The sequence below is a fragment of the Eurosta solidaginis genome, chromosome 3 (genome assembly GCF_040869045.1).
Source record: "Eurosta solidaginis isolate ZX-2024a chromosome 3, ASM4086904v1, whole genome shotgun sequence".
NCBI lineage: Eukaryota > Metazoa > Arthropoda > Insecta > Diptera > Tephritidae > Eurosta > Eurosta solidaginis.
The window spans coordinates 260,379,501-260,397,219 of NC_090321.1; the positions used below are offsets into that span (position 1 = coordinate 260,379,501).

Sequence of the window (17,719 nt, forward strand, 5' to 3'; positions counted from 1 at the left end):
ATTAAAACAACATAAAATTCAAAATCAGTCGTAAAAGCTTGTAGATAAAAAGTTACTCATACGCCGTGTGGTTGCAAGTAACAGATGGAGCTTTACCCACGATAGGATTTAATTAAATTTTATTGTTTTTCTTTGTAAAAAAATCTTTGCTCACAGTATGGGCAGTCCAGTATGTACATGTATAAGCCTAAGGTTAGTGTAAGCATAAGCGTAGCCTTTGGAACTGGTATACTATTTGGGGAAATACAGAATTTAAGCGTGTGGTAAGTGTAGGCGTAGTGTATGGGGATAGTAATTATGCTGTAAGGGGGAATACAGAAGGTAGTGTTGTTGAACAAAGTAGCCGCAACTGGAAGGAGTGTTGTTAATTTGTTATCGAAGTTTGCATTATTGCTGTAGCAGTGCTTCGCCCCATAAAATAGGCGTGAACACTCACCAATTTTCATCAATATCCCCTAACGGGAGTCCTGGGATACTTGCGGTTTGCACAGGGGTGCTGTCGAGGTTGTAGTTGTAGTTATCGAGGCGTTAACGGTTTGCTATCGAGTTATCGAATTTTTATAAATTGTCTACTTATTAGAAAAGTTAACAATGAGCTACCTATTTTTATCGAAAGTTTATCGATATTTTATCAGCTATGCAAAACTTATCGATTTCGTATAGGAATGCTTCCAATTAGTTATCGTAGGGCTGTCGATTTGTTATCGACGTGTCATCGACGACTTCATTATGAAACATACATATACTGATAAAACTACAATATAGAATTGATGGATTGCTTAAAACATTTCGCTTTATTATCACAACACTCAAGAGCAATTAAAGTTAATTTTCAAAATCCAGCACAACAACTTCACTTAGGTTAAAGTAGCCACCGTTGCGAGCACAAATGCACTTAAGCCCAAACAGGTCCTATTGTGATACCACGTGGATCTCCCCCCTACTCAAACCAACAGGTCGATACAGCAAACGTCAGGACTTTCTTAGGTTCCAACTTAACCAGATCACAAAGATCATCAATGAAGGGAGATCCCAGAGATTTCTTCCTCTTTTTCCAAAGTGCGGGACAATCGCACAGAAAATAATTGACTGTTTCTATCTCCCCTTCGTATGCAGTAATCATTAAGCAAGCAAGTGGAGGTTCAGGATTCTTCCGTACTTCGGCGACTGAAAACCTGGCCATTTCGGTACTTATCCAGTCCCATTTTTCCTTGAGGAGCTGCTCTCTTTCAGGATTAGATTCAATATCACCCACAAGGATGCTACTTTTAGCGAAGGAGGGGCCTTTGTCTCGAAACCTCTTAGCAGCATTCTGAACAACCTTCATCGAACGATTGCGCGTACCGGAGGCTTGTTCCTTCACCGGAGCAGACTTCTTAAAATCAGGGACGATGGATTTCGCCCACTCAATTTCAGCCCCTAACTCCTCAACGTCCCCAGGCAACGCCATGGAGAGTAAGTTAGTGACGTTCACCAACCTTTTCAGGATGCGTATAGCCACCTCCCTATGCCTACTGCGAATCTGCGAGGGAGGTGTCCGGTCCTTCCTTTGGGTGAACGCCGTCGGCGTAGCCAGAGACAAGCGGGCGGACTGCTCCCACATGCTAGCAGCTCCCCTGGTAGCAAACTGCCTACCGAGAGGGTTACTAATAGAGGCAGCAAGTACAGACGCCGCTACCAAAGCTCCTCTAGAGGAGATGGGCGATGAACAAGACTGCGGCGCCCCCCGAAGCCTTTGCGCACCACCACTTAAAATGTTCAGTGCCACGCTGCATGACTTGAAAAGAACAAAAATTGTAACAATTTTTACAAAAAAAATGCAGTTCGTGTGGTTGTTCACTGTCAACTGTGATCGCAAATTGCTTTTGAGTGAGGCATGATGCAACACATACGTACATATATAGCATTCGCTTCAGCTTCGTATGATTCATCAGCTAATTGACAGGCAGCGTTGCCATATAAAAAAAAATATATATAACTTATTTTAAAATTTACCAATTTTATTAATAAAAGATAAATAGCTTCTCAAAAGATAAAATAAAATGCCTCCTTGGCTCGTTGATATTAAAAATGAATAAGTTGCTTAAAAACTTCAATTTATGCAAGACTCGCAAATAAAAATTGGATTTTTTTTGGGAATGCAGACGTTAGGAGCCCAAACCGTGTGGCACTGCAAACAAGCACTCCATTGTGATATATTTCTTTCGTCCTTGCATAACTTTTCACAAAAGGAGAAAATTGCTCCGTCTGGAGGCATTTCAACAAAATCCCCTTGGTTCGATTTTGCTTAGATGACGCTTACTTCGGAGTCACTGGTTGATTCTTCACACTCAGCTTTTCTAGCTTTCGCTGCTGGGTTTTTGAAGGTTCCTTTTCTATTTTAATTTTTGACTTCACTTTTTTCCCGGATCTTCCGAATGCTTTCATCCAACTGATTCTTATATGGTGATTTTGTTAATACTGTCGCTTTTGACTTTCTTTCTCATCCGGTAGCAACTGGCTTTCTAATCTTTGGCAATGGTAAAACCTGCCATGGTGAAACGACTCCTTTACTGGTTGATGGCACAAGTTCTGGAGAAGTCACTCGATTTGTATTAGATGTCGGTGAAATTAGAGTGCGCCCAGTATCCGAAGTTGCATTATTTTGCTCGGAAACTTCAGAGTTGTCGGCAGTTACGTACTCATACATATCATGTGCAGCAATATAGTCTGCATCAGTAATAATATTTCTATCGAATGGGTATATCAGTACATCTAAAACCGTTAACTGCAACCTGGCCAGTCTGAACCTTATAATACTCTTTGGAAAAGAGAACGACTAAATCGAATTGAGTAACTTTTCGTCCATTTTCTCTCATAAAACGCTTTGATTCGTTACTGTAATAAGTCTTGAGTGGGCTCATGAATGCTCTGTCTAGCGGTTGCATTTTATGAGTGGAATGCGGAGGCAATGATATCATCACCACTTCAATATATATTACTGTAGTGTCCATCTAAAATCAACATTATTGGATCTATTTCTTGGTGTTTGAATATTTAAAATAAATCTTACATAGTAGGCAGGCTTAAATCGTCATTTTTCATTACAAAATCGTCCAAGCGTCATTCCAGATGAAAATCGTCAAAATGACGACGACGTCGTGAATCTGTCAACACTGTTGACAGGGCTGTTTTCTGCACCGGCAATGGCAGCGAGAGCAAGTAATGTTGCATTTTTGGCCATTTTTAGGGGTAGGTTTTTTGAGAAAAGATAATGATGCCCTCTATTGAGGCTAAGCTGATTTTACAACATAACACAAATTTTTGAGGGGTTGGCGTGAAGGCGACATTTTCGCGTAGAAAAGAAAACACCATTAGTAACATTGGATTTTTATAGTTTGCTTTGATTAGCAGTAATTCTGACTTATGTATATCTTAAAACGAAATAAAATAATTTTAAAAAAATTTTAATTTAAACGGTTTTATTGAAAACAATACTTATATTAAAAAAAAAAATAAATGTAAGGCGCGATAACCTCCGAAGAGATCTAAGGCCGAGCTTATCTTCCAATTTGCGTCGTGCTCCTCTTTATTTCCCCTACAAATTGGCCGGACGGGACCTACATGTTTTATGCCGACTCCGAACGGCATCTGCAAGGCAGATGAGTTTTCACTGAGAGCTTTTCATGGCATAAATACACTCGGAGCGCTTGCCAAACACTGCCGAGGGGCGACCCCGCTTAGAAAATTGTCTGCTATTTGAAAAACCTTATTTCTATAGTTTTGTGTTGCTTTGCCCGGGGTGCGTACCCAAGGCATACGGTGTGGTAGGCGGAGCACACTACCATCACACCACGGTGGCCACCAATATTAAGTAATAATAATACTAAAAGCTAGGAAATAATTAGGTAGGTCCTAGGTACTAGTCATTACACTCCTCATCAATCTAGGCAATTAAATAAAAGCGATGGACGCGTCAAATTCCTATTGATAGTCATAAGTAAGTCCAACTGAACCTTAATCAGGTTATGCTACGCCTCACATTTTTAGAAATTCCACGCGCCCAATGCTTTTATTTCATTGTCTGATCAACGCCCTAGATTGATGAAGAGTGTGATGACTAGTACCTGGGACCTACGTAATTATTTTCTAGCTTTAAGTATTATTATTACTTAATGTAAATATCGTTTTCAATAAAACCGTTTAGCTTAAAACATTTTTTTTTAATTGTTTTATTTTCAAGTTTTTAGTCTTTATTTAATTGCCTATTATTTCTCATTCTATTTAGTTCATTTATTGACTCAGTATTACACGGAATCTTTCCTGACAATTTGTTTCAATCTTAGTCCTCAATACATAATTCTTCCAAAGACTTTCCTCGACTCGGCGCCACGTATTCTTGTCCCTCCTCGAACTCCACTCTACCGGACTGTATGTAATTTTTGTTCTAAATATGAAACAAATCGGACCACAGATACGATTTTTTGAAATATTTCGATCTATGCGCCACCTATCGGAGTTTTTTCTTGTTATTGCATTGTCATCGGGTTCTGAACTAAATTCCAAGTTTGAAGCTTGTAGCTTATCGGGAAGTTACTTAAATTGTAATTACAAAATTCGTGTCGCCCGACCGGCCGGCCGCTACACAGAGTCAAGCTAAATAAAACCGTTTAAAAATGGATCCCAATGAAGATATGTATATAATTTCGGATGCTGTATATTAAGACCATCAATATCAAATATATTCAAAATAATCGTAATAATGGTATAATCCGTACTTGGCTTAGTCAAAAAAAATTAACGGAATATAAAAGAAAAGTTAGTATTAAGCAAATAATATTGTTTTTTCTTAAAATATTAAAAAGTTAGAGAACAAAAATAGCAATATTAAGCTTATAAAATAAATTCAACTCCTCAATTATAGATTGATTTAGATATAATCTTTGTGAAAACGACGCGTCTTGGCAGCTGTGTTGGTAACACTCAGAGACCACTACTGGCTATATAATGCTCTGATACATTTGCAATTGCTTTCTTACTTGATAGTTTCTCATTTTTATTTAAATATCTGCTATCTATCATTGCAATTGTAGTTGTTAAATTTGGATAGCTGCAATAACAAATCTGAATAACCACATCTGTATAGTAATTCATTCATCTTTACACATTTGATAAGAAAGCTTGAAATGTTACTCATACGACATGTCGAACTCTCGTAAATGCGCATGGCAGCCGAAAAAGCTTTTCACATACGCTGAGCGTAAATAAACCACAGTCATAAATTTGAAAATAACAATAAATGTTAAATCAAGTGAGCAAATAAAGTATTTTGGAGTATACAAATAGAGAGAGAGGGAGAGAAGGAGCTACTATAATGTGAGTGAGAGAAGTAAAGACTTCATAGCATTTAAAACAGTAAAAACAACCTGTTGCTGCTGGCCACTTCGTTTATGTTAAACATATTTACATTTAGTGCCTTTGTACGCATTTGTGTGTGTTCGTTTTTATCTGCCTCTGTAGGAGTCTGTATGTAGAAGGATTTTAATAGCATTACTATGACTTACGTACACGCGTCCATCGTCCATTCATTCATTTTTTTATGACAAAACGTTTTGACATAATGGCGTGGTGCGTGAATACCAAATTACATGTGGCTGCATTAACAATGCTTTCATGTGCTGAGGTAATGTTAGAGCTTGAATTGAATGCGTGAGGTTTTGGTATGCGACGTAGTTACATATTTTATAACGGTATACATACGTACGAATTATTAAAATATATGATTTATATTTAAGTTTTTTTATATAGATAAAAGCTGATTATGAATGGTGATATTTTTAGGGCAACAATTCCAGTCAGATATGGAAGGCTGGCTACTTCTCAAGCCATTGGCACACATGTATAAGTAGCAAGCTCGACCGCAATCAATGGGCACAACAGTGCAGATTATATCTAGAGTACCCGCCTTATATTAACAGTAACGTTGGGTTGGTTTAGTTGGTAACCTTCATGGGAGGATTCATACGTGGGCGGCATGTGAAAACATAAATTAACGATGATTTGATATAACTGAAAGTCTCAGCGTAGCTTGATACAGTTTTTAATAAAACTTATCTCGGCCGTGGATAAATTTTCGATAGATTCGAGTAAACCTTATCCCAATAAAAACTCATCATCTGCAATTCAACTGCAGCTGGATAACATGTTCTAGAAGGTTTAATGTAGTCATATTAAATCGTTCCCGAGATCATCTGGCCAGTACCTTAAAGGTGCTTGTTAATGGAAAGTACCGGATCTATTTCCGGAAAAGGAACAACAACATCGATAGCACTCGTCAAATTCTTCGGAGAATGTCTTTATCGCTACAACAAAAAAATTCACCTCCGGTTCAATTTGTAGCCTTCGGGTTCACAGGTAACATGACATTGCTATTCCTTCGCACACAGGACAATAAATATTGAGGTCTGTCATTCCTAGTTCATCCTCGATCGCACCTCTGTTGAGCTAAATTCTCTAGCCTTATTAGCATAGGCTGCAATTTCCGCTAAGAAGAGTACAGTGTTCCGGTAGCTTGTACTGGCGGTTCTGAGAGAACCACCGTCTTTCCCCCTGCGAGCTTTTCAACACCCCCCCCCCCTAGGTAGGGAGTTTGGGACAAGCACGAACTCAAGGTAGGCGACATAGCTCCTTCAACATTCTTCAACACTGCTGCTAGTAAGATCTTACAGGGTTCATTGGAGTTTTAATCAGAATAGCAACTGAATAAATCGGTGATCAAGGAACAAGTGCTTGGTAAAAACACGCAAACCCAATCGAACACTGGCTAGCTCCACGTGTTCATGTCTTCTACTTTTCCTGATGACTCTCTGCGACGGCATGGAATGGGTTTAATTGGCAAGTACAGTATATCCACCGCCAGCTTTCAGCTTAAGTCGGCTAGTTAGTAAGAAAAATTTAAAATTGAAAAGTAAATGCTGACAATCTTGGTCAGCCAACCATCAAAGAAGTACAAGACATCAACAGCAACTTCCTATTAACATGAGGAGTTGCGTTGGTTGGTTGATTTTTCCTTTGATGTAGATATTACTAGTGATTTAAATATTTATAACTATCGCAAAAAGAACTGTTAATAAATTGGACGCCCGGGTGGGAATCTACCACCGACCGGCATAAAGTACTGAGCAATAAATAACATCTTCCAAGTCTCTTCGAAATACAAAACTTTGAGTTGAGGCATGCACGGGATATATGGAAATTGTTTGCTTGGAATAGGTTGCGGCATCACCTGATAGCTAGCTCTGTTTAAAATCCCAACTACTATGGCCTGAGGTTGGAAAATGGTCCGTTCAAATGTGAAACGGAAGGCAAGAGACCATTTTACAACTATCAAAATATCTCATGGAATAGCCAAAATAAAATAAGCAATACTGCACCCTTCCTCTTCGCCCTATGCGGAGCAAATAAACAACAAGGACTCTGTCTCACTTCGTTTTGCCGTACATTGAACCCATTCGCGCAAATTACTTCGATTGGTGATTGTTAATTGGGAGTTTTATGCATAGACAAATAACGCAATTTATATTGTACTTTTAATTGGTTCCTTGTGGTGCGAGATCGTATTTATTTACTGACACCCCACCCATCATTATTTCGCTTTTTATAATAATTCGCCATTTGGTATTAATTAATTAATGCAATTGAATTGCTGCCACTAGAGCAATTCAAGTACCATTTGAAGCGAGTATCGTGTGTTCCTCTGGCGAAAGTGTCAATGAAATCTAAAGGATAGAGCGTTTACTTACACACCCATACAAATGCATTTATAAATAATTGGCAACATAGTGTTTGGTAGGATTTCACTTTTCATTTAGTTAATTTTGTCTGTCATTTAATGGTCTCCAGGGAGATGGTAAATGATAAAGTAGCCACAATCTTGTAAAGAATAATTGTTATTCATGAATGTGGAATGGGCGAAAACCTTCACGAAAATATGGATACATTTATGTGTGAGAAGTCCGCAAACGAGTGAATAAATAACTGAATTTAGGGTGAAATAAATAGTCTGACATCCTTACAAGATTGCAACATAGTTGGAGGCCACCGTGGTGTAGTGGTAGCGTGCTCGCCTTCTACAACGAAGGTCCTGGATTCAAGGCATGGGAGGAGCAACATTACAAATCCTTAGAAAGGTTTTTTTTTCATTTATAAACAATTTTTCTAAGCGGGGGGGGGGGGGGGGGGGGGGGGACCCTTCGGCAGTTGTTTGGCACACACTCCGAGGGTATTTCTTCCATGAAAATGTATCTGCTTGCAGCTCCCGTTCGGAATTGACGTAAAAACATGTAGCTCCTATTCTGCCAGTTTGTAAGAAAAAGTAAATATAAGGATGCCGCAAATTGGAAAGAGAACCTCTGCCTTAATCTCCTAGGAGGTATGTATATCATGCCTTGTGTTTCTTGTTTATTAAACTAATAGAATCCCAGGATTAAATTACATGTATTTTCCAATATTCATTCAAGCTTATGGGTCCAACACTTTCATCTAAGATAGCACATATACCGAAATATTCTATAGAGCAAAATGAATTTGAACCAGAAAACTTAGCGAATTGAATGGTGCAATATTAGGAGACATTGACTTCTTGGTCCTTATTGTGCCTCCGGGACTTCCAATTTCAGATAATTTGAAATGAAATTTAAAAAACTTGCGCGAGGGTAATCTCGGCGAATAAGGATTCATTCAAGTAGATATGGATTAAAAATGTATAAAAAAAACGGCGTATATATGTATGTATTTAACGATTAATTTTGACAATGTTTTAATTTTTCGGAATTGATTATGTCAAAGCATCTTTCTTTATAATACTTCAAATGGTTTTTTCTTCGTCCAAACGTTTGTATGCATGTTTTTTGCAGCTTAGACTCCCGGTGATTCTAAGTGCGTATGTAACGACTGTATGAACCTAATCTCTGTAAAGCTTTTTTCCTTAGATATATCTGTTTCACAGAGGTTATATCCGGAGCGATTTGATATAGGCATATAGTTGTCAAGAATCCCTTGAAACCGAACAGTGCAGCGTCACATCAGGGATTCAAGCGGCGATTCAGAGCTTTCCAGCCCAATTGTCAACCTAAGGCGAGGTGAATCCTGCTACAAATATGAATGTATCATACACATATTTAGTAGGCGAGGCTCTCGCTAACTCTAGTTCTATGAGGGTGGGGGGCAGGATGACCTAAAAGGTTTAATTTGAATATATTTAACCATTAAAGGAAGACTGGATAACAACCCCTGTTCTCGAATCTCTAATTCTAGAAGACGACTCGAGAAACACTGGAGAAACATAGCGGTTTCAAACAAAATGGAACTTAATTATCGAATCGAAAAAAAGTCTAGTTCTCCAATCGAACTCTTATGTATTTCTCTAATCACGTCTCAATGTGGATTGAATTTTCAAAATCTCTCTATTCATTTTACTTGTGAAGTTTTCTAAGAATTTTCACGATTCGAGATCTTTATCAAACGTGCCTACATAAAAGTTCTCTAACGTTAGAGACTGAGTTTGTTAATGCTGCTTGTTACCGGAACGTACCGGATCTATATCCGACAAAGGACCATCAACATCGATAACACTCCCAAGTACCTTGGGGGAATGTCCTTATCGCTGCAACAACTACAACAACCTGCATCAGCGACTACGAAAATTGCCCCAAAATGCATAGGTATGATTTCGGATTGCTAATCTTGGAGGTGACCTTACTCTCAATGAATATTAGTATGTTCACATTTTACTCATGAACGAACAATTTTGCAAAAATAACTAAAATATCCGAATGCTTTGTCCAAAAGCGGAATATGAAGCGGGTCGCCTTAAGAGTGGTGAGATGATGAAAAGGATACTGGCTTTTGGCCATTAGGAAAACACGCATCACGGTACAAGTATTTGGGGCTGTTGCAAGACGATAGAAAACACTATATCCCACTTCTGATTTTTTGCAGCTTATGAAAATTAATCCTTTGCAGTTCTTACAAATCTGTTATTTCTCTTACTTACCTTCATAGCCAAATTCCGTCATTAAAGTGACCATCAAAACAAACAAGTGATGTTAATTTCTTTTCGCTATAATATTTAATATTTAGGTAAGTGTATAAACACTTTCATACTCATTCATTATTTATCTATAAATTAGTTAAGTAGCTTTTTTCTAAATTAGCGTACCCTTACCTATGAGTATGTAGCAAAATGGAATTAAAATTATATATTTCTTAAAGTCTTTATATAATATATACGTTAACTTTTTGCATTGTAGTTCAGCAAATAATCTATCTGATATACTCTATACGTAGTGTATATGTAAAAATTTTAAGCAACCAAGTGCAGTAAGCCACTTAATGTGGCATTTTGGAGTACATTGAACTAAAAAAAAAAAAAACAATCATATAATTGAATTCTAAGAAAGCAAATTTTTAAATTTAATTTAATATAAATACTTTCTAATTTGTTGCTTAACTAAATTCTCTTAAACTATTTTTGCCGAATTGACTTTAAATGCTGCTGCAATTGCTCACAACGCTGGCACTCCTTTGTCAGCTGTTTAACAGCTGCCGCATATTGACGTTGCAGCTCTAACAGCGCTTGCAATTCTGCATTCAATGCATCACGTCTTGCACATTCTTCGTTGTACTTTTGACGCACCTTTTGTTCGGTTTGCTTTACACCAGCAACAATCGCTTCAAATTGTTTAATAAACTCTTGACGTCCATGCGCACTCGTCATTCCTTCGTTGAATGCTTCGCATATGGAATTGAGAAGAGATAGTTCTTTTTCGAGATAACGCTTCTTATCGTTAAGCGTATTGAAGAGTGTATAGTACTGTTTGGTTTCGATATGTTTAGCACTCACTAAAAGAATATATCAAATTTTTAAAACAAATATTTTAGCATTTTTATTAAAAACATACTTTCATTATACAGCTCATGAAATCGTCGTTGATATTGCGTTAGCTCTGTACGATCGGGTATGGCATCCAAACGCCGTTGTATGGCCACAATACCACGGTTTTTTTTCGCTATCTGCAGTTTCAGCTCTTGTATCTGTGCTTTCTCTTTTGATACGGCAGCTTCCTGCTCTTCAGGCGTTTGTGCGTTAAAGGCCTCTAGCTCACTAAATTATTGGAAGATAAAAAAGTTTTATTAACAAGTATGATAGATAAAGTTTTTAACTTCATCTGGGCTAGATAAGTATGTATAATGATATTAGTTAGAGACCTCCTAGAAGAAACAGGGGCTTGGGCATCTGCAAATCTCCCGTTCCCTAAGAAATGTTAAGCAATGGGTCCTTCTTCCGTTGGCCGATTTGCAGATTAAACTCTTGTAGGTTAAACTCTACAGTATCGCTTTGACAAGTTCACAGCTCTCTGGTTAATATTACAAAGGGTGTTCTAGGGGTTTCTGGTCTCTGTGCATTAATTTATTTGTATACATATGCTCATAAGCAAACGACGGTATCGGTTCCATGAGGAACTTGGGGCCGCCAGAGCCTCGCCTGTTAAATATGTGTATGCATTCATATTTGTAACAGGATTTCGCTCGCGTAGGTGAGGTTGACAATTGGGTTGCGGAAACTCCAAAGCTATAAAGCTTTATATCGCGCTTATCAACTTCTTTATTAGGAAGGCAAACAATATGTTTTTTGCGATCCATACCGACCCGATACCAGATAGATCGTTGCGAAAGATTAGATAGATCTTCAAGTATTTATTAAGAGCCTACAGCATGTATCGAAGGAAAACAAAGGATGAGTTTTCCGCATATGTGATCATATTTAGTGAATATAAATGACGCTCCAGGGCAAAAGGTATTCATATCAGCATCTGAAATTAGCAGCGGAAATGTGGCAACCAGGTGGAGGAAGAATTCGTACTTAGCAGTGGATTTTTTCCGTGCCCACAAAGACTGTGGTTAATTCGATTTCTGATATATCCCACTAATAAATTTAGATTTGTTTGAAGTGGTGGTGCGGTTAGTACTATTTCGTAGAAGAGCTAAGAATGGTAAAATTACCAGAAGTTTCGAGAAGTCAAACAAATCGTTTCTGTGCAGTCGATCTAGTTCCAGCTAGAACCAGGATGTACAGGAATTATATCAGGATACTCAGCAAGGGCATAGTAGTATCCTAAAGATACTTCCGGATGGTACATGTAGTACCGAGTGGAAGAGAAACCTGGGCATAAGGGTCGACGACATCCAAATCTACACTGACGGCTCCAAGATGGAATCGGGAGTGGGGGCCGGAGTATACTCTGATTCCCCAGATTTGTCTGCATCATTCAGACTCCCATCGCACTGCAGCATGTTTCAAGCAGAAATCCTAGTGATTGGCAAGCCTGCAAAACACTGGAGGGCCAAGCAGCGATAAAAGCGCTTTCCTCGCCACACATTAACTCAAAATAAGTCTGGGCTTGTAAGCGACTCATATCCCAGTTAACCACCATTCCAGAACTATGCGTTATCTGGGTTCCGGGTCATAGGGGGATAGAGGGTAACGAGAAGGCCGACGAGCTGGCACGCAGGGGCTCATCGGAGATGAGCGAGGAAACAACCAGTGTCGAAGTAGGCATAGCAGTGGCCAAGGGGAATATCCAAAGGTTCTACTTGAAGAAAGCACAAAGTGGAATAACATCACGACCTGTGCAATATCAAAAACCATTTGGCTAAACTATGATGGAAAGAGAACGAGAAGTCTTCTGAAGAAATCCAGGGCCAACACACGCAAACTGGTAGAATTCTGCACCGGTCATTGGGCAGTAGGTACGCATGCGGAAAAGATGGGCATTCTGTATAAGGACTACTCCAGAAGCTGCAAAGATCCAAATGCCAGGGAGACAGTAGAGCACTTGATGTGTAAATGTCCGGCTCTAGCTAGAGCCCGACTAAGGTTCCTTGGAACCCCGTTTCTAGAAGACCTCAGAGTCCGTAGGTTTTAGACGAGTTACATAGCATCAAAACGGCTTTAAATAGCTACTTGGGCGACCAGGGTCGCAGCCATTTCACCTACCTACCTATCTATATCAGGCAAACGACCGTCTTTATCGGTAAAATAAACCGTACTTGCGAGGTTTTGCCGTTTCAGGTACAAACGGATTTAGTTACCGTATTTAATTTACAGGAGATGATTTAGGACATAGAATGTTGATTTAGTGACTGGATCCGACTGTCGTGGAAGCGGCGTATTACTCAGATTTCAGATTTTTCTCAATATATCTGTTGTTTGTAATAGATACTGTGACTTACATATAATCGTTGTTTAAACTTACTCAATCTCCTTTTGTAAATTAGCCAAGTCTTGTCGACAGAACTCTTTAAACTCCGTCTCTTCCTTCTTTAATTGATCATGTTGTTTCAGCATATCTTGCACTTTAGCTACAATCCTGTTATATTAAAAGTATACATTATCTAATTATACCTTAACTTATCTACCAATTTAACTTACTCTGGATCAGCTTTTGATTGGATCGCTTTGTACTGTTCAATTTCCATTTCCAATTGTTGCTTTTGCTCTACAAGAGCTTGCAATTGTTGCTGCTGTTTTTGCAGTTCCACTTCAATTTCCTCATTTTCTTTGAGGTGACGTTGTACTTTGCGTTCTAAAGCAATTTTCGATGCTTCCAACATTTTTATTTGACTATGCTCAGATAATTGCTTACCATCTGTTTCCATTTCTTGTTGCAATTCTGTATAATGTTTATGCATAGCGGTCCGTTCGTTGGCATCAAGCCGGTGCGTAGGTGAAGAAGTCATATTCTAAAGAAGAGGTGAGGAAAAAAATAAGACTTTAGCTTAAAGATAAAGAAATAAAATTTACATTGTACAGACAAATTTTTTACCTCATTGGCTAAAGAAAGATTTTGAAGCAATTGCTGCACATGAAACTGCAAAATCAAAAATATGCACAATAAACGAAAAGCAAACGAAACAACATCAAGTGTACAGTCAGTGGCCGTCAGTTAAATGATCATATGAGCAAAATTGTAGAATAACACAAATTAAAAAAAACAACTGAAGCTATATCGTATACATATATGAGGTGCATGTGATAATGAAACTACTTCGCTGAGTAGTTAAAATATTTTCGTACCTCATTTTCCCCTACATCCGCTCGATTGGCAACATGGCCATCACTATTCGCGCTTGCACTAGCCGCCACCGTATTACCATATTCTAGCAAAGTCATGCGTACACGAGTCTTTTCGTCCTCACTACCAGTATCCTTGCGTTGGTAGATCCGCGAGGGATTGTAGAGTTCCTGTGCAATGAATTTATAACAGTGTATTATAAATATTTAACAATGAACCTAGTGAGGTACGGACTGTATTCGGCTATGCCGATGTTTTGATACCTTCATTTATTCAAGTGATATCAATACAATAAAATGTGTGAGTTTACTATATTTAGTTTTTATCGTCTGAATACAGATGCGGATGAATATCAGACGCAGCGCTGTCTATCCAGCACTCAAAAATGCCTCTCTGAATAATAATTTCTTACATCGCAATAATAATAATAGAATAACAGGATCCGTATGTTGTTGTTGGTGTTGTTGCAGCGATAAGGCCACTCCCCGAAGGCCTTGGGGAGTGTTATGGATGTTGATGGTCCTTTGCCGGATGCAGTTCCGGTACCAAGCCCGACCATCTCGGGAACGATTTGTTATGACCACACTCCCACTCCCTAGATCCATGAGGAGTTCGGGGTCGCCAGAGCATCGGCTGTTAATGAAACAGGATTCGCCATGGATAGTTGAGGTTGACAATTGGGTTTGGAGAAGCTATATATTGCGCTGGCAACCTGAAAGGGTTGCGCTACACAACCCCTTGTGCCATATAAATCGTTCCCGAGATGGTCGGGCTAGCATCTTAATGGTGCTGTGTTACCGGAGCGTACCGGATCTGTATCCGGCAAAGGACCAGCCTTCGGGGAGAAACCTTATCGCTACAACAACAACAACAACACCAGATTTTTTGTTAAAAATAACTTTTCGGGAGGTATGGATCCCAAAAACTAAGTCTGGCTAGAAGCAGGCGCAAAAAAATTTTGTGGAAGATTATAGTAGGGACATATTTAAAAGAAGATTTTAATCCTCACGTCAAGCTCCCACACTATTCAGTTTTTTATACGTTCCAGTAGTTGTACGAATTATCTCTGCCGTCCCTTATTTACTTGTTTTTTTTTTTTTTTTTTGCGGCTTATATTTAAATGAGATTCAGCTAGTCCGGCTTGGCAAAACAAAGTTATTTTTAATACAGTTTTCTTCAGTCTACATTTGTTTCGTAGTTGGAATCATGTTTATATATACTGCCGGTGCCTTTTCGAACCCCCCATGCCTATGATTATTTTGAAATAGAGCTATATGTCAGAAGCACAGGCTAAAAATCTTACGGTTGCCTTTTAGTGGTATTTGGGTTGTTTTGCAACATGGATGATATGTAAGAAGGTATACTTATTGATAAAAACTAAAATATAAAACATACTTGAATGCGTTTAATATGCGTTGAAGCATTTCGTATTTTCGTCAAATGCTCTTTATCCGTTTTGTATTGGTAGTGATTGTGAAATTGGCCGATAGCAAATTTTTTCAGGCGTTGCGCACGTTCTGTACGATTCTCAACCTAAAATATTTTAGTTTTAATTTGATGAATATATATGGCTCGTTGAACAGACATTATTCATTACATACCGATTTCTTAACTAGCCACTGTATAACCGGATGTATGCTAAGAAACTCTAAACCCTGTATTTGATGTGGTTCTATTTGAAAAGGGCACTTCATTTGTGGCAACACTGATACGATTTTTTCAACAAGAGAACTGTGTAGAGAATAAAGGACAAAAAGATATTATTGTTAGTAAACTTTATAGATATTATTTGAAAATTTTTAAAATATAACAAATTATAAAATCAATTTAGTGCTCACATTTTTTGTCCAATCGTTAGGTTTTCATGGAACAATAAGTCCACATCAACATCATAATCACAGCATTCTATACACCAAGTCATACCACCGACCACTTTATCGAAGGATGACAAACCTTTGATGCGCGCCCGGTAATAGCCGGCAGCCACTAACATATCGAAGGTCTCCTGTTCCTTTGCCGTTGCGTCGACATCTTCGCGTCGCTCAACCTAAGAACATATAACATATATGTTTAATACTTCCTCAATCATTCATTGCATTATTGTACTACAAAGTTAATTATTAATCACTTACCTGTACTTCTCGTCCTTCAGCATCGATACGTGTGGCCAACTTCACGTTTGGTAAATGTTTGGAAAATATATCACGATGGGACGCCATCATAGAACGCCCACTTGCATTACCTTTGTGATAGGAATAATGTTTATCAACAAACTATCTATAAAATGTTGCAATTGGAATAAAAGAAAAATAATTCCATTAAGAGCTAACAGCTGATAAATTGACGTTTTCGTTGTTCGACAAAAGGAAGTTTACCACACCTCTCCCGTACGGAAGTAATGTGGTAAGCTATTATTAGGGTGCCACCGTGGTGTGATGGTAGCGTGCTTCGCCTACCACACCGTATGGCCTTGGTTCACACCCCGGGCAAAGCAACATCAAAATTTTAGAAATAAGGTTTTTCAATTAGAAGAAAATTTTTCGGATATAGTCTAGTTGAGGGGTCGACTGCTAATACGCTACCAAAAATATCGAGAGAGGTGTCAAACAACGCGTCTTGACATCAGTATTAATAATCCGAAGGCGGAAAATAAAAATATTAACTCGTTCAACCGATATTAACGAAAAACCGAAACATTAAAAGCTCTCAGTGAAAACTCATCTGCCTTGCAGATGCCGTTCGGAGTCGGCATAAAACATGTAGATCCCGTCCGGCCAATTTGTAGGGAAAATCAAAAGGAGCACGACGCAAATTGGGAGAGAAGCTCGGCCTTAGATATCTTCGGAGGTTATCGCGCCTTACATTTATTATTTTTTTTTATCATTAGGGTGCTGAGTGGTAAGAATCTCGTTAGGAGTGGCATTTACTCTTTGTGCGTGGCACTTTTTGAAAGCATAAAATATACGTTTTAAATATAAGTTCTGCGGGTAAATGCAAGAGCAGATCGAAGGGATATTGTTTGTGTAAGTCGGGCGTGCCCTAAGCGTTGTATATTTGGTCTAAAAAACATAGAATATTTTCTACGTTTACTTCTCTTCCTACACTGAGAAAATATTTTAAATTACCGTTCAAAAAACGCGAGTACTCCATAAATAGTGTAAGCAATACTCCTTTAGGAGTATAGGAGTGTTCCAAAACTAATCTGTATTCATACAAAAAATGTGCTCCAATTAACATTGCGATGTCCTAGGAGAGGAGTAGGTGATCCCACTCTCGCTTTGTTTGTGAGTATTCTATAGAGTACGTACGTGAGAGTACTTTCCAAAGTACTTTCACTGTAGTACTCCATGGAGCACCCACAGAGAATCATATGCCAAAGTATAAAGAGGAATTATGTCGGAAAGAATTATCGAAGTGAATTTAATTTAAAATGAAAGTAAATGAAGAGGGGCAATACAACTTGTATATTTTATACTCCGAATATTCTTATGTTATTTAGCATTTGCGTGAATAAAGAAACTAATATTTCCCTGTACTATATAGTATGTATACATAAAAGCAGTGCGCGGTTGCTTTTTATCAGAGTTGCCGAAGTAAAATTTTAT

General features: G+C 38.4%; 1 protein-coding gene across 2 annotated transcripts; it reads right to left on the reverse strand.

The window, feature by feature from the left end:
• Positions 1 to 10,095: 10,095 nt before the first annotated feature.
• On the reverse strand, positions 10,096 to 16,478 carry fidipidine (coiled-coil domain-containing protein 93). 2 transcript variants are annotated; one of them, XM_067778193.1, is made up of 10 exons: positions 16,247 to 16,478; positions 15,953 to 16,161; positions 15,716 to 15,845; positions 15,510 to 15,647; positions 14,117 to 14,284; positions 13,866 to 13,910; positions 13,472 to 13,782; positions 13,296 to 13,409; positions 10,941 to 11,143; positions 10,096 to 10,881 (listed from the first exon to the last, which is right to left on the reverse strand). In XM_067778193.1, exons 1-10 carry the CDS (start codon positions 16,334 to 16,336, stop codon positions 10,505 to 10,507), a joined length of 1,785 nt encoding a protein of 594 aa, XP_067634294.1. In that variant the 5' UTR covers positions 16,337 to 16,478; the 3' UTR covers positions 10,096 to 10,504. The 2 variants fall into 2 exon arrangements, with proteins under 2 accessions (XP_067634294.1, XP_067634295.1); XM_067778194.1 differs by lacking the exon at positions 13,866 to 13,910.
• Between the last annotated feature and the right edge of the window lie 1,241 nt (positions 16,479 to 17,719).